At 40.2% G+C, this 20,580-nt stretch overlaps 1 protein-coding gene across 1 annotated transcript in view; it reads left to right on the top strand.

Moving 5' to 3' along the window:
• Positions 1-20,580, top strand: part of LOC311206227 (chloride channel protein C-like) — a gene marked incomplete at both ends in the record, with an annotated part of 76,472 nt that overhangs the window by 45,328 nt on the left and 10,564 nt on the right. The window contains one exon of the mRNA XM_084281477.1: positions 14,446-14,625. Coding sequence (XP_084137603.1) covers positions 14,446-14,625 — 180 coding nt within the window. The remainder of the gene's footprint in view (positions 1-14,445; positions 14,626-20,580) is intronic.

Raw genomic sequence — 20,580 nt, 5'->3', positions numbered from 1 at the left:
TTACTGTATGAGAGAAAGTATGGATCTTCTCTTTTCTATTTCTTGATAGGTGTTAAGGATGAAAAGATCTGTATTAGATCAGTAGTTCATTCCTCTTCCTGGGCTGGATAACACCTCCAGGCACAAGATTTCTTGGGCACTTAAATGAGAAGGGAAAAACAGCTTTTAATTGATCAAGGGACGTCAAGGCCCAGATCCACAAAATAATTTAACTCCTAACTCCTGTGGAAATAAGTGGGTATATTAAGAAGCTAAATTATGTACTTGCTTACTTTGAAGACAACTCTGTAAACAGTGTTATAAGTGAGACTGGTGGAAGCAAGAGCTTGATCTTCTGTGGTTTTCCACTGCCTAACTCCTCCTTAGGCACTGGCATCTCTGGATGCCTTTCTTCCTACAGAGCAGACAGGCTTGAGGTTTGTTTTCTTAATACTTCATTGATCTGTTATATTCCATGCCCTGGCTGATAAGGCTCCAACCACAGCTGTGTCTAGTACATGGCTGCTATAGTGCACCATGATTTCTAGCTATGTCTCACACCACCGTAAACACCCCTCTTATAAAATCTGGTTCACTGGAACACTCGGAGCTGCTGGCTGCCAGGGAATGTTCTTTAATGAGGGTAAGGAGTACTTGAACACATCTATGTCTTGCCAACTCTTCCTGCTTTTTATAAGCTACTATACACTTCAGAGAGAAAATATCTTAGAGGCTACATTTTAATGGGACAAGTTTACTTAAGAGCTGAGTGGAGCTGGTGCCAGTAGTTCTGTTTTGTTCTAGCTTAATATTAGCCTTGTCAAAGTTCTTATAGCGTCTCCTGGGTGTTTCTGTATTGCATACCATATAAAGCTGTTTTTAGGAGCCAAGAATTTTAGCTGGAATATATATTATAGTGGTCTCATTATATATTTTTTTAAAGTGTATCAGAGGTGGCCCTATATTAAAGATCCACGGAACAAGGGTGATTTTTTTTTCCTTTCTCCTTGCTGGTTTTCCCTTAGCCCACACTGCAGACGTTGGATCCAGATTTTGAGCCAACCCAAGTTGAAGGGTTATTTGGGATCCAAGGTCCTGGTTTGGCCTGTTATAAAAATTGGGATAATTAGTGAACTTTTTAGATGAGGCTTTGGATTTTGAAAATCACCAGACTCGGGGTATGTTTTTGGTTTGGGCCTAGGCTAGCAACTACTACACTAAGAGTTTCCTTGCTCATCTTGCTGACAAAAGTGTTCATTCAGGGCCAATTTACCAGGATGCACGTGGTGCATCCCATCTCGCCTCTTTGAAAAGTCAGCGTGTCTCATGGCTGCTTAGCACTTTCATCCTGAGAGGCATCATTAGGGGGTGGGCTTGGCAATGTCTTCGCATCAGAGGGCACCCAGCCCATCTTTTGTAGAGTGCTTGTGGTGGAAGCTGGATCCTGTTCTGGCTGCACAAAGGAAAAGGGAGCCGCTGTAACAGGGCCACACTTTGTCTGGGGAGAACCCTGGCTGCTGCAGAAATGATGGAGGGAAGGTGTTGAAATGTGGGTGAGATTTATTAAAATTATATGTGGGCTTTAAGTTGCCTCTCTGTCAGGCTTAAGCAAACATGGCAAGGAACCATTTTTTTTCATCTCTTTTTTTTGTCTATTCTCCCATGCTGGGCTTTGAGTTTAGTATGATTCCATTACTTGGGAAGCAACTGTGCAAAGCCATGACAAGGCAGTACTGGCCTCCTGACAGAAATCCTATGGCAGGGCCAGATGTAGCTTCACGTGCTTTATGAAGAAGAGCAGCATGGCCTCACCTTCTTTTCAACAAGGGTTTGGTGTTCTCATGTGGGATGGTGAAAGGACTTATTGTGCCGTTTTGCCCTGCACCAGATCCCACAGATCTCCATGCAAAAGTTCAGCCTCTCTGTCTTCATAGTCCTGTTAATCTGCAAAGAAGTTAATATTAGCTTGTTTCACTGGGCTCTGGCCATCAGACTGTGATGGGCTCCAAATTATCCCAAGCTATTCCTAAAAAAAACAGTGCATGTGAATCTGGTGCACATGAATTTATGTGAAGAACAATGTCTTAATGTGAACATGAATAAGAGGTAAATTTAGAGGTGGGCAGAGTTGCAGCTATGTATTAACCTGGATACTTACCTTATTGATGTACTTTTTGCTCTCTGACAGGTGGTGATGGAAAACACCCTTTAGCCTGTAGTTTTCTGGAGATCTGATTGTCTTCCTTTACAGGATTTAGGGGAAAACCAGATCTTAGTGGCAGTGAGTGATCTACAAAAATGACATAATGGGTCATTTCAGTCCATTACGGCAGTGTCTTCAGAGACCAGAGACACTGTTTTCTCAGAATTTTTTAATGTTAAATTTCACCCCGCATTTCACACTTAATATCAAGTGAGTTCAGTGTCCAAATATGAATAATGTCTCTTAGGAAAAAGCCGTATCTAAATAGAGTACTAATATTGATATAGATTCAGATGAGTCAGAAAAGAAGGCTATAAGGACAAAAGCAGGAGACCAAAGGGAACTTGCAGTTCTGTTGTAGAGTCTGCCTCATTTCCTCATATTGCTTTGGTCAAAACAATTTATTTCTCAGTTTTCTCAGTTAAAAAAGAGATGGTGCCTAGATACCTCATGTAGCTTTCAGCATTGCTGTGTTAGTAAAGTGTTGTCAGTTCTTAAATGAAAGGCCTTGTGAACCCTAAAAGATGATTTTCAACCTGCTCTAATTTTGACTATTTAATGAAACTACTATCTAAAGGCATGGCGTGAATCAAAATGACTTTATTTATTTAGATTGTTAAAACCATATAAAGATGCCCAATATTCTGTTTGCCTTACTGTTTATTTTTAGAATGGAGTCTGGAAAAAAAAAAAAAAACAACAACAAAAAACCACAAAACTCTTCCCATGCAACAGTAAATACCAGCAGATACAAGCCTTCCTCCAACCTAAAATAAACCTTTCCCACCCTTAGCCATTCCCTTTCTTAAAATGTCCAGGATGAGAGCTGTACCTGGTGCTGTGCTCTCAAGGTTAGGAGTTGCGGGCTTACATGGGGCAGTGATGTGGTGGAGTAAGTGTGAAGCTGGCTGAGAGGAGAGCTTGTGGAGACATGGCCAGCAGCACTCTCCTTTGGCAGGAAGAGCTGGGGGCTGGCTAATAGCTTGCTGATGACCTCCTGCAATTTACAAGGGTGTTGGTAGGCACTGCAGTCCTCTGAATGGAGTATATACAATGGAAGCATGAATACAGGAAAATAATGACAAGAATAGTTAAGACAAGCCAACAAGCTGTCTGACTGAAATCCTTGGAGAAGCTTGTAAATACTTTAATGTTTATACATGGCCTGTATATTTGCACAATTACCTTTCCGTGAGCCTAAAATGTTTTACACTGGAATATTTTCAGGCTCTGGGAAATGGTGTTTTCTGATATGTCTGAAAACTGAAGGGTCAGCTTCTCCATCCCTTCATTTTCTTTCATTTTTGTCAGGAGAAATTTAAACTGGTTTTCCTCCCTTTCCAGAATATGCAAAAGGTAAGTGTTCTACCAAGGTTGTATACTGATCACAATCACTGTGCACTAGGAAGAAAACATTTTGTATTTACTAGTGAATGTTGTACTCCATAGTGAGATTTTTAAGGGAAACAAACTTATAAGAAGTTTGAAAGACTGGTTTGGTGAAGTTGGGCAAAATCCTGAGGACAAAGTTTGGATGCACATAGACACAGATCACATATGGTGAGTTTTGAAGCAGTTGTCCCATTCCTTTGGTTTCTGTCACAAGGCACTTCTCTCACCTATCCAAAGCAAGGTCCTCATTAGGGCGTGAATGGGACCACCAAGGGGTTGGTAATCCTGCTGCAAGTATTGGGCATGCTATGTCAATGGACAGGACCTTAACATGAGATTGTGGTTCTTGCTGTAAGGTCCATCAGGAGACAGCCCTTGTATGTCAAGGTGTCATTAGTGACAGGTCCCTTTGGATCATGGAGAAATCTTTCCACAGATCTCTTAGCTGACACTGCAGCCTGCTCAATGCTGAGGGCGGGATGACAAATCCACACTGACTCTTGATGCATTTTCCATTGCTGGGGAGTCCTGTGAAACTGAAAGAAGTGACTTCTGCACACTTTCCACAGGAGGAAACGCACTCAAGCAGCATCTGGAACTAATAACCTGTGTTTCAGAGCTAGCTGGCTGGCAGCGAACAAACTGCTCCAACTCCTACAGGTCTGTATGTAAAATATGCATGCAGGGACTTTCAGCTGTGGGAAACTGAACATGGCTTCTGCTGGCCCAGCTCGAAGGAGACTCCCTTCTAACTCACCTGGGAGGACAGGCTGCCTGTATGGGTACCACAGCAGCCTTCAGATGTGGCTGCACACAGGTGGAGCATGCACACAGGCACAGGCACAAACCATCTCCAGCCACTGGATGGGGTATTCCACTAATTGGCTGAGTCTTCTCTGGTGTCTGGCCACCATTTGGCAAATACTGACAGTTTCCACTTAAAACCAGCCAACCTTGCCGGAAATCCAGCTGTGCCGGCAGAGCAGCCGATCTCATGAAGATGTCATTGAACAACTCTTTGAATTCATTCAAGAAATGGTGGGGCTGACTCAAAGCTCACTGAAGTCCCTGGGGAGCCTTTGCTGGATATGGGAACACAGACATCCATTTATGTAAGAGCTGTATTTTGATATTCTTGAGTTACGTGTAAGGATATCATCTTTATTATTGCTCTGGCGACTGCTTCCGAGTTCACCTTAAGCTGAAATTAATTCTCTTTGCTGTTCATGCATATGTCACTTTTTCTGTTCCTGTGAGTGTTGCTATATCCTCATAAATATTAGGAGCTTGTCATAGTGGTTGTCATGATGGAAAGAATTATTTATTTGCAATGAGGAAACAGATGGCACAAAATACTTTAATGAATTTCAGCATGCTTGAGAAATGAAATACCCTTTTTAGAAATAATATCAGTTTTGCGAAGCTGCTAAATGCCATTTCACACGATCACAAGGGAGGCTTGTTTTTCAATACATTGACTGTACACAGAGACACAGCAAAACTAAGGCGAAAGAGGGCACAAAATGGAGTAGTTTTATGAAAAGTCATAAAGCCATGAACACAGTTTTATTAGCTGCTGCCATTCAGTAAGTGGGTTTGTGACAGTAGGTGAATGGGAGATGAAAGTGACAGCACATGGAAAGAGCCCAAAGAAGCTGAGTCCTGCCTAGTGCTTGGAATAAGGAAGGAGAGAAGGAAAGCAAGTCAGACACACTAAATCCTTTCCCAGAACTTTTGCTATATATGTTGACCATGTTGTGTTGTAGGTACGGTGCCAGGTGCAGAGAGATCACCACTCATTTTCTGGAAGAGCACATAAGTAATACCAACTTTGGTAATTTTATTTTTAACTGGGATGCAAGTACAAGCATATTCTCCATTTGTAGAGGTGGGTCCTTGCCATAAAGTCACAATATAGGAAAAAAAAAACACACCACAGATACTGCATGTGAAAGGTACCTGGAAAGCAGGGGGGTTATTTAAAGAAATATTTACAAAATAATGTATATGTAGTGTATGTGGAAAGTTGTAGCTTACAGTATTTTTAAGAAAAAAAAAAAAAGAAATGGAATAATTCAGTTGAAAGAGACATCAAAGGGTCATCTAGGCCAACTGCTTGACCACTTCAGGGCTAAACAAAACATGGTTTAGTGGTGGACCTATAGGTGGATGGTTTGACTTAGCGATCTTAAAAGTATTTTCCAACATAAAAGATCCTATGATTCTAAGCTATTGAGGGCATTGTCCAAATGTCCCCTGAACACTGACAGGCATGGGGCACCAACTACCTCTCTAGGAAGCCTGTTCCAGTGTTTGACCACCCTCACAATAAGGACATTTTTCCTAATGTCCAGCCTGAAACCCCCTGGCACAGCTCTGTGCCATTCCCACACACACTAACACCAGTTACCATGGAGCAGAGGCCAGCATATCCCTCTGCCTCCCCTCCTCAGGAAACTTCAGGGAGCAGTGGGGTCACCTCTCAGCCTTCTTTCCTCCAGACTACACATCCCAGGTATCCTCAGCCTCTCCTCACAGGACAGGTCTTCCAGTTCCTTTACCACCTTTGTTGCCCTCCTCTGGACACTTTCAAGGACCTTATCAACCTTTTTATATTGTGGAGCCCAGAGCTGCACAAAATATTCAAGGCGAAGCCAAACCAGTACTAAATACCGTGGGAGAAATTCCTCTTTTGACCATCTGGCCATGCTGTCATTAATACACCCCAAAATGCAGTTTGCCCTCTTGTCTGCCAGGGCACACTGCTGGTTCATGCTGAGCCTGCAGCCAGCAGCTCCCCCAGGATCCTTTCTACTGAACTGCTCCCCAGCTACTTGACTCCCAGCCTGTACCTGTGTCTGGCATTGCTCTGTCCCAGGTGCAGAACCCGGCATTTTCCCTTGTGGAAATTCATACATCGATGATTGTCCAATTCTCCAGGGTATCTAGATCACTCTGCAAGGCCTCTCATCCATGTAGAGAGAGTCAACAGCACCTCCCAGTTTAGTATCATCAGCAAGCTTGCTAAGGATGCATTCAACTCCTGCATTCAGATCATTGATAAAAATAATAAACAGAACTGGCCCTAGAATTCAACTCTGGGGAACGCTGCTAGTGACTGGCCACTGTTTACTATGGCTCCCAATATGCTTATGGCATAAGAAATGGGCTAGTATTTTTGGAAACTGGAATGTTGAAATTTGAGTGGTTAAATGCCTTACTTTCCCAATGCATGAACAAATGGAAGAAGTGCCTTTGCTCAAAACCCTGGTTGTAAGTGTCAAAACCTTCTATTTTCAGAACTGGGATTAGGGGAAAATCTGTATCTCCAGATACCACTGGTATGTTTTAATAACCTGACCACCCTTACTCATTACAAAGTGTCTGATTCTTAGAGGTACTGAGCAATCAGAGGTATATCTTCTCATGTATTTTTCCATCTGTATTGCTTTAGTTCACTTATTCTGTAGTCTGTTAGACCTAAATCTCATACCTTTTTTTGACTAAAAGGTCATCTGATAATGTGTCTGATTATTAAAACATTTATTGTTTTCACTGTCCATTTGCAAACATTTTTAAGCCAGCATTTCTAATATACTAGTCAGTACTTTCTTGGACCAGGCAGAGTGGAAAAGCTAAGGAGGCTGGTACAGTACATGAGGGTGGAGGCCCTGAATGAAACTTTTATAAAAATGGTCTCATAGGAGCTTTCCTCTCTTCTTTCCAGTTTGTATTAGTTTTTTTGGCATATGTTTGCAAGAAACTCATCATGTCATTGCATTTGAACTGCAAGAGCCAGCTTAGTATTTTGTGAATTTTCCTTGGAAATTGCTCTGCGGTGATCTATCCAGAGAACATGCAATTCCCTTTTTTTTCAGTTATAAGCAAGATCACGAGGTATTTATTTTAGCACACAATTTACTTGTTTCTCCCGGCTTATTCCTATGGAAGTTTGTTTGAAATGTTTATTTGGATTTAAATTGCTTGCACTGGTGTAGTTTTGAGAAATGACTTTCTTTGCTTCTGGTTGGATATAATGCCAGGGAAGATGGATTCTACAAAAGCTTAACATTTTATTTTTATTTATTTATTTTTTTTAATGGCAAAGATTTCTAGTGGCTCAGATAATCATTTGGAAAATGCAAGAATATCTGAATCATTCCCTTTCTGAATATACTAGTAAGCAGTGTAATTAAACATCAAGATAGCAAATCCATCTTTGGTCCTTCTCTCTGTGTACATCTACACACATTTGCATGTGTATGAGTACTACAGATACAAGGGATGTCATGCAAATATGGATGCCTGTGGTGACATAGACTTTGTATACAGGGATTGAATGTTATCAGTTGTTCAGTTATTAGGTAAAATTTGGCCTTTTTCTCTATTAGATGTCTACCTGTGAGAGAGAAAATACTGCGTGACTAGATATAGGGGCATCTTACAGGTCTCTCTGGAGAGGGGGATATCTCAGATATATTCCTGTGCCTGGCACTTTCTGCTGATGAAGTTTATGCAGCCCCCAAGTCAGCATGCACTGTTGCAGAGCTGCTTGGATTGCATAGCCATTACCCTGAGGAGGATTTTGAGGAGAATTTCAAGGGCATAGGGAAAATTAATCCTCAAAGAATTTTGTGCTTGTCAGTGAACATAGGTTGTTTGCTTCTCCTAGTTAGTGAAAAACCTGCCTCAGGGATCAGGATGGAGACACACAAGAGAAGTGGGGGAACACTAACAGAAGTTTTGAGAAATTTATATAAAATTGAGAAATTTGTATAAAATGACCAGTAGTATATAATGCAACAATTCACAGATGTGTAGTCTCTTTACAGCCAGCTATGTGTTGCTTGTGTGAGTCCTGCTTTGCTGAGTATCCTCAGTGTGAGGGTGTTCACTCCCAGTTCCCTGAGCATCTTCAAGACAGCAGGTAAGAGTTCAGATTCCCCATGGTGAGAACTGATTTAGTATCTCCCATACTTCTGCCAAAGGCAGTCTTCTGTATGAAGGATACCAGATCATGTCTGTAGCATGTCACTCTTCAACGGCCATGGTGCAATGCCCTCTGTTTGCCTCACAGTGTTGTTGATAAATGTGTAAGAGCAGGTGCTTTCAGGCAGCTGCTTGCTTGGACCGAGACATTTCCACACTTACTACTAATCATGTGGGGAAATGCACAGTTCTGAATACAAATACCAAGTGAGTTTAGTTTCCTTCAGGTTTGGGTGGTAGTAGTGAGCGGGCACTGTCTGTAGCTATGAATCTCTAAATGCCCGTACTCCCCCTAATACTGTCTGACATGACTCTTTACTAAATTAGGTGGCTAGTTACAATCTCTAAATTTGTTTTTGGACTTGCACTCTGGAAGCTAAATCAAGAACTATGTCCTTTGTGTTGTTACCTACAGCTCAGCTTGTTGTGTGCTGAGGCTGCTGTTTGAGTAGTTCCAGCATGAGGATCCCCTTATACAGTCTTTTACCTGCTTGTCCCAAGGTCCCATGCACAACCAATTTTTTTTTTTTAATTTATTTTTATTTTTATTTTTTAAAGCTAAATGGCCTTGTATAAACACCTATGTCTATGCAAAGTGAGTAGGAGCTGCTATTTTTCTAACTTGGTAGTATTTTATACTGATGGTGGTAGTGGGAAAACCTTCATAAGGGAAGAACAGAGAAAAAAGATTTTGGCAGAAAAAAAAATAATTAAAAAAAAAAATATCCCCCTCTTTCTTCTCCTGCACATTTATTTTCCAAAACACAAAAGCTTTCTTATCTTTTTTTTTTTTTTTTTTTTTTTTTCTGCATTTTTTCAAGTATTAGAGAGAGACAGTTTCCCAGCAGATTATGAGACCATGTGGAAATCCATTAGTCTTTAGCATACAGTAGTTGCTAAACATATATAACTTTCAAATCCTCTCTGGGAAGTAAGTGACAGAGACATTCAGCTAACCCAAACAACACATTTCACAATAAGCACTGTGCTATCAAAAGGCCTCTGCACTGAAGAGCTAAATGTCTCCTCATTTAAGGATATTGAGTGAGCCAGGACCAGGAGATGCTGGGAAGCTTGTCATTTTACAGTCAATATAAATATTTGTAGATATGCTGAACAGAGACTGAAAACTCTGCCAAACTTTTGGCTCCTGGTTTAACTAGAAGAATTTCTCCCTCGGTTGTGTTCAACTAAAAAAAAGACAGCAAGGAGTCACAGGCCTTTTCTGCTGCACAAAGTTCCACTGAAAACTGATTTTAAATAAATCTAATTAAATTAAAATGCATTGCTAGCACGAACACACTTACTTCAATTTACACTGTGCTTTTATTCATTTAACTTGAAAACAATTTAAATGTGTCTATTTCAGGGTTTAGTACTGAGTAGAGCAAGTATATTTTAAAATTAATATGTGGTGTCCTTTTCCAGTGTAACTAGATTTTACAGAGCTTTTTGTTTCCATCTATTGATGTTAGTGAGTATTCTGTGAACATACTGAAAGAATATTTTTTTTTCAAAGAATTCACTTGCAAATCTACTGAATTCATCATCTGCACACAATCAGCTTTTCTGCAGTACTTATATACTCTTCTATTATATAAAGAGATCAATATTGGCATGTAAACTTTGAATTGAATTTTTGGTATTTGGCTTTTACCAAGTGACTTGTTGAAAAGAAAATTGGTGGGATTGGGGCTTGTATGTAGAAATCTTTTTATTATTAAAAAAAAGAATTTGGATTTAAACATAAGCAACTTTCTGCAATGTTGTGAGTTTATTCACAACGGGATTTCTTTAAAGATGGTAGAGAAAAAGAAAGATAACATTAATAAACCCTTTTTATAATGCAGTAGCAGATTTTCATAAACATGCGGTTGCTTTTGTACTAGCGTGAAAATCATGAAATAAATCTGTTCAGTTTTTCTGGCCAAATGAAGTGAATGACAGTAGAAACTAGAACAGATTTTTTCTAATATTTGGCAATGTATTTACAATACAGGCAAGTAATTGTAATGACCTCCATCCTGATAATGTTCCCTTATGCTAACCACCCCACCTTCTCAATTGTTTGAAATTCTGACTATGCTGCTTAAATGGTCTGAAAAATCACCACAAATGTTAAGCAAACCCCAAAAGAAGCTCCCAAGAAGAATTTACTCAAGATGCTGTAGCCATTCAGGGCAATAAAAAAGTGGTTTACAAGAAGTCCAAATAATATCTAGGGCTGTTCTGAGCAGAATGACCTGTAACGAGTCAATGGGTAATCCTTCTCAATGCAGATAGAGGAGGACTGGAGAGACAGCTAAAAAAGATGAGGCAAGTATGTGAATAAATCCAAGCAAGCAGTGCTGCCAGTTTTCTCATGTACCTTGGTTCTTGAAGTGTGTTTGAGTTAAGATTATTTTTCAATCCTTTTAATCCTTTTAATCATTTGAAGCTTGTATAAAATATAGAGTAAATGCTCTTTGAGCAACAGAAAAGTTCTCTTGTATTGCATGTTGTCCAAGGAAGCCTCCACGTTGTGATTAGATCTGTTATGGTTAGATCCTTAAAAATTTATTTCAGTGGGAAAGCTTCCATTGGATTTAAGAGCAACGGGGTCCAATCTACAGTTCCATGAATCATTTCAAGACAGTTTACAGGGACAGGGATATTGGCTTCTTACCAAATGACTGTCCTATTTCTGTTGTAAAGCAGAGTGTCTTTGTTCCATGTTGTATCCAGAGTCATGAATGTACTCTTGAAAGGAACCTGAAACTTGGATATCATAACCTCAGTGAAACAACCTTAATGCTCTAACATGTTACACTGTTGTAATGAATTTGGGAGAAAATGTTCTCACATATCCTATAAAAGAAAAATTGATGGTATATCTATTTCAGTAGTGTGGCTATAGCTCTGTCTCCTTGAGGAAAATCTAAATATGTGAGAAAGATCTACATGATAAAATCCAAATGTAAGTTCCTATTATTATTACACATATAAAGGCATTTTCAAAATGGTAAGTGAGATGTCTTTGCTTGAAATTTCATTGTGAAACTGAGGGCTTTGTTGCATAAACACAAGTTTGCAACAACAATGACACTCACCCGTTAAGCAGTGTCCTTGGGAGATATTTGGGCAGGCTCGCAGTTGCACAAGAAGGAACACATCAGTAGCAGGAACCTTGCCCATAGGACTGATGCCTGCATTGTGTACATTTGATATATAAGCAATCTATCTATGGGGAGCACTACTATCTGTGGGTCTGTGAGCATGGCCTGGGCAGTTAGTGTGGCTGCAGGGGATGTGAACCTGCAGGTGCCTGAGATGGTTTTCGTGCTTCTCTGTACTAGCAGTACTCTCTTTCTGGCTCTTCTGCCAGCTTCCTCTGCCATCTCTGTATCCTGGCTGCTGTTGGGAAGGGTTATTCTGGTAAAAGTGTGTTGAGCACCCATTTAAGAACAGCTTGAACCCCCAGCTGCACAAAAGGAGGGACCTAGAGCCCATAGCAGGTTGTGAGTGGCAAATGGAGCCTTCCACAATGCGGAAGGCTGGAGACCTGTAGCTCTTGGCATGAGGAGAATGGCGACTTCTCCACTTTCAGGTCTGCCAATGCAGAATAGGTTCAGTGCTCTGATAGCAGATGAGCAGAGACACATGAGTAGTGACAGCAGCCATTAGTAAAACAGTTAATGCTTTCTTTGCTACAAAGATGCCTTGGCTTTATAACAATCCTCTATAAGAGGAGGAAAGGCTATTTTTCTTGCCTTTCCCTTCCCCTCAAATCAAGCTTACTCTTTACAGTAATAGATGGAAGAATAATTGAAAGAAATGCCATCGACAACAGGCAGTGAATCAGCTCTAATACCTAGTATGTTGTTCTTACATCTGAAAAAGCTGGCCTATGATAATGCAAGGTCTATAGTTCCTGTAGGCAATATAGACACTTTATAATACCAGACAAGGCCAAGATCACAGAACCGTATAACAAGCTATGCCTTGCTTTTATACAAATGACTGATTTGAGAAAACCTAAGGATGTTTCATGGACTTCTGCTATAATTTGGAACATTTGTTTTCCATGCAATAGCGGAAAACCATGAAGTTGTGAAGATGGAAAACTTGCGTGCTGCTAGTAAATATGCTGTAGAATCTGTTGTAATGTAGCATTATTCACATTGCTCTTATTTAGAAATCATTCAGGGGTTGCGCATACTTCATGTAATTCAGGAAGCAGTTATAATTCATCATGTTTTTACATCATATCTACTATGCTAGGAATAGTATTTTTAGTAGCAATGCAGTGCATGTTGAATATAGAAAAAGTTTAAGACAGCAAAATATAGACCTATAGAGATGGAAGAAAAGAGGAGGACAAACAGTAGTCTACTCTTTTAGGAAAAATAAAAATTCCCTGGTAGTGTTCTAAAAAAAAAAAAACAAAAAACACCACCACCACCACCACTACCACCAACCAACCAACCAAACAAACAAAAACAACCAACCAAACAAAAAAAAAACACATCACTTTGGGACTTTTTGGTATTTTAACTGTTTGATACTAAATTCTACACTCAGCCATCACGATTTGCAAGGTAAACTACTGCTCATTTTAATTCAGAAACAAAATGTTTTTCAGAGAGTTTCATTTTTCTATAAGATGGTGTTCTGGTCTCTTGAAATGTGGATCTGCAATAAGATGGTGTTCCAAATTTTCCTTGCCTGCAGTCTGTTTCACATAACTGGGGATGGGCATGACGTGATTTGATGCACATAAGACTGTTCTTTTTCAGGATTCATTTAAATCCATCTCAGTTTAGGAGAAGAAGAAACTTCTTTAACAGCTGTGTGTGTGCCATGTATGAAGTGCATTGTCTTCTCAGTTCAGTTATTCTTAGACAGGTGGTCACATCACAAAACATCAGAGTAACTGCCTTGAAAAAATAACCTTGTGTCTCTCAGGAGGGAGGACAATAATTAACAGCATATGGAAATAGTTGCTTTTACCACAGGGATGAAAGGTAACATTGGTAAAACAGGATGTGGGCAAATTTATGCTCCAGTTGTCTCTGACTGTGGTTTGTGTCAGCCTGTGTCTGAACAGGAGATTCTGGCTTATGATGTGTCCAGATGATAATCAGAATAATTAATGTATTTTTTGAAAATAGTATATATGAAACAAGTTTAAAACAAGAGAAATTCACTGACTTCTGTTGTCAGAATCTATAGGCCTATGGTTATTCTGTAGAAATCACTGCTGAATCTTGCAGAAAGTATATTTATTTTCCATTTCACTCTACTGTCAGCAGTAGCAGGTATGCATGTCTTTCTATTAATGTATGTTCATGTTTCCTGAAACTTCACCTAGAACCTAAAAAGTGTTAGAAAATACTGGAAAAAAAAGTATACAACTTGTAAGAAACCCTTAAGGGGCTATCTTCCTAGACGTTACTGATGAAAGAAAAAATTGCAATAAAGATCGTGAGCCTGAATTTCTCTAAAGTGTTTAACATTAAACTATTTGATATCAGTCAGAATTCCAGAGGATTTCAGTTCAGATTAAAAATCTTTTTTTTTTTTTTTTAATTTTTTCTTTTTAATGAGAAAAGTCGTGCAAATTGACAAATAGCTCTTGTGATACCTTGACTAGGATGACTATGTCATACATATGGTAGAATTTATCATCTCTCACACAAAGAAAGGCTATGCTTGATAAGCAGTTTTACTGTATAATTACCTTTTTTTTTTTTTTTTTTTACATTTACAAATAAAGCAGATTGATTTCCATCTTGAAGTAATTTACTGAAGTATTATAAACTCGTCAAATGCTAACGTGGCACAGTATGCCTTATTTCCTGTTTACTAAATAATACTTTGTCTGTCTGTTTTATGTCTTTCAGGTTGAACCTGGAATTGTTCTCTGCCAGGGATGTCATGGAGCCTCACGTCAGAGTCCTTCACCTAAAGGAAAACATTGCTTCCTTGGCCCAGCTTCTTGCAAGTACAAGCCATGGTGGATTCCCAGTGGTTTGCAGGCCCAAGCCAGACCACGCAGAGGTGTTTCAGGGAACCATTAAAAGGTAAAAACACTATCAAATTATGTGATATTTATGGCCATTTTTCCGATGTTTTTTTTCTTAAAGCATTTTTGAAGACCATATGGGATGGTTATGAAGCTTCTTCCAACTTTAGCATGAACAGCAGGTGTTCTTTTAAGAAAGGACCTTGGAGAGATTGAGGAACATGCCAGTCTTTATTGTCAAAGGTTTACTGAAGACCGTCAATGAAATGATCTTGTGTGAATTGTAGAAAAAGGTTAAATTTCCATTCATAACCTTAAAGGTTCACAGAGACAGTAAAGGGATTTGAATCTAGTTACTCATGAAATGATCCCACACCAGTTCAGAATTGGCCTGTTCCCCCATCACATTTTTTCATTTTATTAGTGTATGCTTTTAAAGGAAATGCATTAATGTAAATCATATCACAGATGAGATAAGCAACAAAGTCACTGGAAGAAACATGCAGTGTAAACAAGAATTAGGCTAAAAGAATCCTTGCATACTAGGGGCTCTCAAAAGGCATATAAAACATCCTGATAAATGAAATATTTCTGGTACTGTATTTCATGTGAGAGCAAGAGTGACTCCATCCTTTCAGGAAGGTACCTTAAGACTGTTCTTTGAGTGGTGGTGGGTCATGAGTGGGAGAAGCAGTGACTTAATTCCCACCTTGAGTATCCTATAGGAAAGGAAAAGGTGCATATGCAACTGCTATTGCACAGGATTTCACGAAGCAAAGCTCTATGAATGTAGCTTCCAATAACCTTAATACAGACATGTTGTCCTTTGTCTTGAATGACCATATGCTCTTATATGTTTCCTTGTAGATTTTTTTTTTATCCCCTTCTAGTTTAACCTCTTAACTGGGTGGCAGTTTGTAGCTATCTGTGATCAGTCCAGGATAAATGTATTTTCTTCTATTGATCTGGATGGGGAAAAACGTTATCCATGTATCATCATTGGAAATTTAGTTAGGGCTTGTCTCCTTGCCTGCTTTGTAACAGCTTTTCAAGGATGAAATACTGGCAGCTGGATCACACTACCTCATCTATTGCTCTATGGTTAGCTGCAGTTTTGGACATGAAGATGGAAAGGGAATCAGTATTTTTAAAAAAATTGTTAACTCGCTTCACTGTCAAATAAAACACTTTGTGTGAACCTTTTAGAGAATTATCTGCTTGTAATGAGAGAATTGTACAGTGGAGATTGGTTTGCAGTGGCCTGAAGGAGTAATGACATCAGTAAGTGCGAGATCATATACTTGTATGTGGTATATATACTTGCTCCCTTGTCATAAATGTCGCTAATAAGAAATGTGCTAAGGCACTAAAACCTAAATTTCTGAGTGATAGTCCACAGCGTGCACCAGTGTGGAAGATATACCATATACTAGTGTACTTGTTTAGTTCTCATCTGTCCTCAAAAATAAAACTAGAAAATGCTAACAACTGACCCAGCCAAAGCTCCTTTTAAATTAAATTTATAGTCTCATCATTTCCTCATTAATTCATCAAATTACCTGGCAGGGAGAGTCCCAGGCTGCTGAGAAGTATGCTGAGTTTACACAAATACAGTTGTGCTTTGCAGCACAGAGCGATGTTGTATGGAACCAAGCAGAAAGGGAGGTCAGAGGGATGATCATGAGGACATCCCAAAGAGAGGCACCTTTAGAGACAACCTGATGCTACTTGACAAATCTGGTAGGCTTGTGGCTTGCTTAATTGCTAGAGCTCTTTTATGAATACATTCTGCTAGAGCCTTAAAAAGGATGAATGAAAAAGCTTTTCTCCTGCCATTGTCAGCATAAATGAGCTGTTGTTTTACTCAAAACAGTCTAACTAAGATATTGCTTTAAATGGTTGGCAAAGCAGAAGCTTTTTTTTTTTTTTTTTTTTTTGATCCAGTCCATTATTTGCTGCCCACAGCAGTGAAACCCATACAGAGAGGTTGCCTGGGAGCAAGTATTGCATTCTGGCATGCTCTGTCAACACCCTTCCTCGCCCCACCGCATGCCCAGCTGCCTGAGAATTTCTGAGATGATCTCTGGATACCTTGTTCCCAGCAGTGACCGCACGCGGCTTTGCTCTTCTGCTATGGGTCCTCACCAACACTAGGAAAGGAATGCTCTGCAGCCACCCTCTGAAACAAGCCTCCAAAAATGTGATGCGTCATGGAATTAGCGTATTCATAACCATAAGTAGTTAGGCTCTGGTTTTCCATCTTAGTCATAAAATTACAGCTCTTGTGGCATGTAACTGTTAAGATGAAGATGAGAAATGCTGTGAACTCCACAAAGGAAAAAGGTGCTCTTCAGCCTCTTACTGTGGAGGATCTAATGCAATTCCATGTGGAGGTGACATAGCCATAGGCAGAAAAAGGATCATTTGTTTTTCCATCTTGTACATCAACAGCGTTTAAGTGGAGAAAATGTAGCTTGCCTGTCATGTTTTGAAAAGGTGGATGAGGGAAGATGCAATAATAATTGCCATGATGTTTCTTGAGAATTGCCTTAGGCATTATTATTGATTCTTTTTTTTAATTTTTTAATTTTTTTAAATATGGCACAAAAATGTTGGTATTACATTGCAAAAATGGGGGCAAAGAGCTAAAGAAAGAAAAGAAGCATCTTATCTGCTAAGCTTGCTTGAAGGCAGCAGCAACTCTTATTTTTTTCTTACTGTTTCTCATTTATGTGTATTTCTGTACTTCTTCTCATGAAATGTGCATGGAAATAACACTGAAAATTTGACTGAATGCAAAAGTTTTTCAGTATTTGCCCACACTTGGAAACTGCAGTGGTGAGAATTTCTGTACAAGGACAGAGTGTTATTTTTGTAATACATATGTACGATTTTCACCCTTTGAAAAGAAAAGGTCAATGTCAGTTCTTAACAAATGCAAGGACTGTGGCCAAGAAGTGTTGGCTGGGACTTGCATGGACCTACAAATGCACCTCAGTGCTGGCCTGAGCAAACACACAGATACTCCAATTTTATTAAAAAACAAACAAACAGACAAAAAAAATAATCTTCCAGTCCTGCTTAGTGGGGCCAGATTTTTCACCTAATCTTTGTGATCCGGATAGTTACCTACCGGGTATCAAGATGAGATCACCAAACACATTTTTACTTGGGTGACCTAAATCTGAAGCTGTTATCTTCCCCAGTCGAGTAAGCAGTAGAGACTAAAAATGAAAACAACTACTAAAGAAAACTCCTTGGCTTTAAAATTGTTAAAGAGGAAGCAAGCTGTAGCTGAGAAGCCAGTTTCCAAAACAAAGATCTCCTCAGAGTAACACTCTTGACACTTTGCCATAGGCAGTGCTGTATGCATGCCTGGGAAACCCTTGCAGAATTGTGTTTGAGGAACATGTGGCTGGTGAGCTAGATGCACAGCACTGATAGGGATGCTCGACCTGTTGTGTGCAATGCAGAGTGCTCAGGGACTGCCTCCCCGCCTTCATTTCTCCCCAACAATTAAGATTCTTGCACATGAGAATACAACAGGCTATTCTTTTGCACTGCAGCTGAAATGCCTGCCCCATCTACCCCCCAGCATCTGCAGAAAGGGAGCTGGGCTGTTATGAATGTGCTTGCCCAGAGTCTGCTGAGAGCTGTGAATGTCATGGCCTACGTTGCAGGCCCTTCTGGCTAGGAAGACAACTCTGCCCCAGGTGGAACCCATTCTTCAGAGAGGCCTGAGGACGGGACCGCTGCCTGCCTTCCCTGGAGGCTTCGGCCAGAGACACTGAGTGAGGCTGTAAATACATACCGAGGAGTTGCTTGGGGGGTCCCCTGTCTCTTGTCTTGGCTGCTGTAGTCTGTGGCTGCAGATCCTGTTCCAGAACGAAAAGATAGAGTTGTGTTTCTGCCTAATTTCTGTGAGACCAGAACTGAAAAAAGAACTATTTTTTTTTGCTTCCACACGTGTTACAATGTACTAGCGTAGGGCTGCTGTAGGGCAATGAAGTGGTTCTGTGACATGATGAAGAGATTAGACACATCACCACTTATGTTTTGTTGATCCATCTTCCTTTGCCAGAGATTACTTTAAAATGTAAACTGTAGTAAAAACAGAAGACATGGAGGGTTTGTGGAGGAAAGCTGTAGGTAACTCATTTCTTTTCCTTGCCCGTGGACATGGGTGGGATATAACATGGAGGGTGGTGGTATTTCATGGTCATCAGGAACATCTTTGCTGCCAATCTGTGCAATCGCCCATGCATGATCACTTCCCTCTACATGCCTGTGTGACACTCACATCCTTTCTGATTTCTTCCACCAAAATGGACAATAACATGCTCTCTACCTAGATGTTTTTCTGAGATTCTGTTTATCCCTTAATGCACTTAGGTTCCCTGTATGTCTGTGACTGATAAATGCCACGTTGCTCCTGAAGGCGGTTCTGGTGTCAGTGGATGTCCTTGCCTTTAATTCACTTTTTCCAAGGAAATGGAAGGTTTGGGGTTTCCGTACTGCAGTTAAACACTCCCGGCATTCACTGAAGAAAAGCAGGTGGATGCCGGTCGCTTGTTAGGCCAGGCTCGGTCCACTTCATTTCCTTTAAGGAGCAGCAGTGCAGAGGCAGAAGCTGGAGTGCTGCCTGGCTATCTTAATTTCTGCCTTGCACACCACTTTGATACAGTTTTCCTGGAGAGACTACTGGGCTGATGAATACCACTGAGTAGCCCATTAGGGAATTTTACTATAACAAATAAGCCATTTTGTTCATGCCTTGACTCTCTCAGATCTGTACCATGCACGGCTCTCCTATTGTGAGGCTCAAGGATTCCTCGTTTTTGCCTTTGCACTCTTACCTACACAGCTGTTAGCTATTACTCTGCATTTTGTTTGTCTATCTTTTAGCTGAAGGAAATTTTTTTTGCTCAATTTAGTTTGATTGGGAGAAAGTAATTATGCAGAAACCACAATATCTTTGACCATAAGCAGACTGTACAGAAAAAATATATGTAAGCAGAAACGAGTAAAACTTGGTTTTCTGCTACTTCTGTACAGGATGTGACATTTCTGGCATCATGCCTGCATTTTTGTGTGTTTTTTTCACCTAGGAAACCCCGTCTCTTCCCACCCATCAAGTTTGCTGAAACTTCAGCATTTGTGGTTGATGGAAATTATTATTTTGGGTCCCAAAAGAAATTACAATAAAAATATTGTTGGTAAAGATGTCAAATGTCCTTGTAGTTTACATGGTCATTATATTTGTACTACTTTATTGCAAATTTTGTATGCTTTATGGGAGTGTACAAGTGAGATGCTCAAAGTGCCCAATTCCCATTTTCAGAACATAGTTGGAAACCTAAAGAAAAAGCAGAACTTAGTGCTCTAAATAAGAGGAGAAATATTCAAAAGCCGTGGTGTAGTTGAAAAATCAAAAAATAGTGGATGTTCAGAAATGCCTAGTTATTACTAGTTCCTGAAAACATGGTTTTCCATTTGAGGACATTTTAAAAAAGTCTAATATGCTGCAGAAGAGATTTTACTTGAAAATCCATCTTATTGTAGAAGCATAGAGTGGCTTGGGTTGGAAGGGAGCTTAAAGATCATCACTTTCAACCCTCCTGGCATCTGAAGTGACAGCCTAATGACCTTGTTCAGGAAGGCCTTGCTCAGGAAGGTGAGCTAGAGCCTGAGCCTCTGTGTGATGAAGTGGGAAGCTGTGGCTGCGGTGAGATTTCCTGGGAGATGTGCAGCTGGCAGGAGCTGAGCGGCTTGAAGCCCTTGGAGCACAGCGAGTCCAGTGGGATGGCGTCGCTGACACAGAGCTGGGTACGGAAACTTGCTTCAGCGAAGCTGGGAGTGTGGGCAAGAGTGCGTAGAATTACAGCTTCCCACTTCTGAAACTCGGGGGAGATATTAAACAACTTGATGAACAGCAAACTCCCTGCTCTAATTGTTTCTTGCTTGAAGGATGCCACCGCTAATGGAGCTTAGCTGCCTGAGAGCTGCACCTGAG

The sequence above is a fragment of the Netta rufina genome, assembly GCF_964035555.1.
Source record: "Netta rufina genome assembly, chromosome: 2".
Taxonomy (NCBI): Eukaryota; Metazoa; Chordata; class Aves; order Anseriformes; family Anatidae; genus Netta; species Netta rufina.
This window is presented reverse-complemented; position numbering and strand designations above follow the sequence as displayed.